General features: G+C 32.9%; 1 protein-coding gene across 1 annotated transcript; it reads left to right on the top strand.

Moving 5' to 3' along the window:
• Positions 1–265: 265 nt before the first annotated feature.
• On the top strand, positions 266–1,126 carry LOC142611264 (uncharacterized). Its single transcript, XM_075783338.1, has one exon. It carries the CDS (start codon positions 465–467, stop codon positions 771–773), a length of 309 nt encoding a protein of 102 aa, XP_075639453.1. The 5' UTR covers positions 266–464; the 3' UTR covers positions 774–1,126.
• Positions 1,127–1,372: the final 246 nt, after the last annotated feature.

The raw sequence follows: 1,372 nt of genomic DNA, 5'->3' as shown, positions 1-1,372 counted from the left end.
TAATCTTCCCCTATTGACTATTCTTACATTTGTCATATATATATGTTAATGACTAAATGTTCCTGTATCAACACACATGCAACTGCAATTATGTTGAAAATAATTATGTTAGAAACACTTGTTCAATAAAAGCGAGCCATAGCATAAAGAATAAGTTAAGTCAAACAAGACCAATATTCATAAAATAAAGCAGTTAAACCAACTCTTTCTCCTCTCATTTTAAGTCTTCCTCCCTGACAGATATCACCTACCACACTGAGTGAACCGTTTCAACTCCCGCCAAGGATTTGCATAATTTTGCAACCACTCCAACTACCAAAAGAAAGGAACTTCTTCACTTATATAAGTCTATAACCCTCTACAAGCAACCAAAAACTTCATAGCACATACCATAAAAGAAAAGCTTTGCCTAGCCAAAAGAAAAACCTATCAAATTTACATAATTTTGTGCTACAAAATTGGTCATGGCGTGTGTTAGTTCATCAACTGCATTGGCTGAGAGGATTTCTGGGTACACTGCTTTGTTCTTGGCAATAATGCTGGTTTTGAGCTGCTGTGAATCGAGTGAAAGTGAGTTTGCTGTTCGGATGGTACAAATGCAATTCAACAAGCCATGCGATGAAATTTATGTGGTTGGTGAAGGAGAGACTCTGCACACTATTAGTGAAAAATGTGGGGATCCATTTATTGTTGAAGAGAATCCACATATTCATGACCCAGATGATGTTTTCCCTGGCCTGGTTATCAAGATTACTCCTTTCATTGATAGGTAGAGTCATGTTCCTCTAATTTTTGTATTAGTTTTTTTGTTATTGCTTTTCAGAAGTTTAAGGTTTTGAAATTCATGGGATGGAAAAAAGTGTGAGATTTTGAGAAAAAATTATATCGGGCAAGCCTATCTCTTGTGGTACTAAGTGGTATCAATTGATCTCTGAAATATGTACATAATAGATGTAAATATGGGTGGACAAATCTGTATCTTTGTCTTATTCATGGAATCATGATGGAGCACATATAGTGTTTACGTTTTATTATCTGAAAAAAAGAAAAAGAAAAAAAAAAGAGTTACATACATTTTGTACTTTGATCCTAGATCATTCAATCTTTGAAATGCAATAATGATATTATGGCAAAGAGAAATGTCTAATGCACATCCCTTGACGCACACATAATACACATCATCTCTATAAATAATAGAAACTGTGACTTCAAGTTTAAAGTCGCAGTTTTACTGTGTAATTGGACATAAGTTGACTTTGTGCCATAATAAAGATCTTTTTATAATAATTTTTTTTTAAAGAGAGCAACACAATTTTCTAAAAAAAATGTTTTTTATTTTTTATTTTTATTTTGTTAAACTCACACGCCAATT

The sequence above is a fragment of the Castanea sativa genome, chromosome 9, assembly GCF_040712315.1.
Source record: "Castanea sativa cultivar Marrone di Chiusa Pesio chromosome 9, ASM4071231v1".
In the NCBI taxonomy this organism is placed as follows: Eukaryota; Viridiplantae; Streptophyta; class Magnoliopsida; order Fagales; family Fagaceae; genus Castanea; species Castanea sativa.
The sequence above is the reverse complement of the archived record's forward strand: the minus strand, read 5'-3'. Positions and strand labels throughout refer to the sequence as shown.

Excerpts from the sequence above, each read along its gene's own strand:
- LOC142611264 (XM_075783338.1), top strand. The coding sequence starts at position 465 with ATGGCGTGTGTTAGTTCATCAACTGCATTGGCTGAGAGGATTTCTGGG.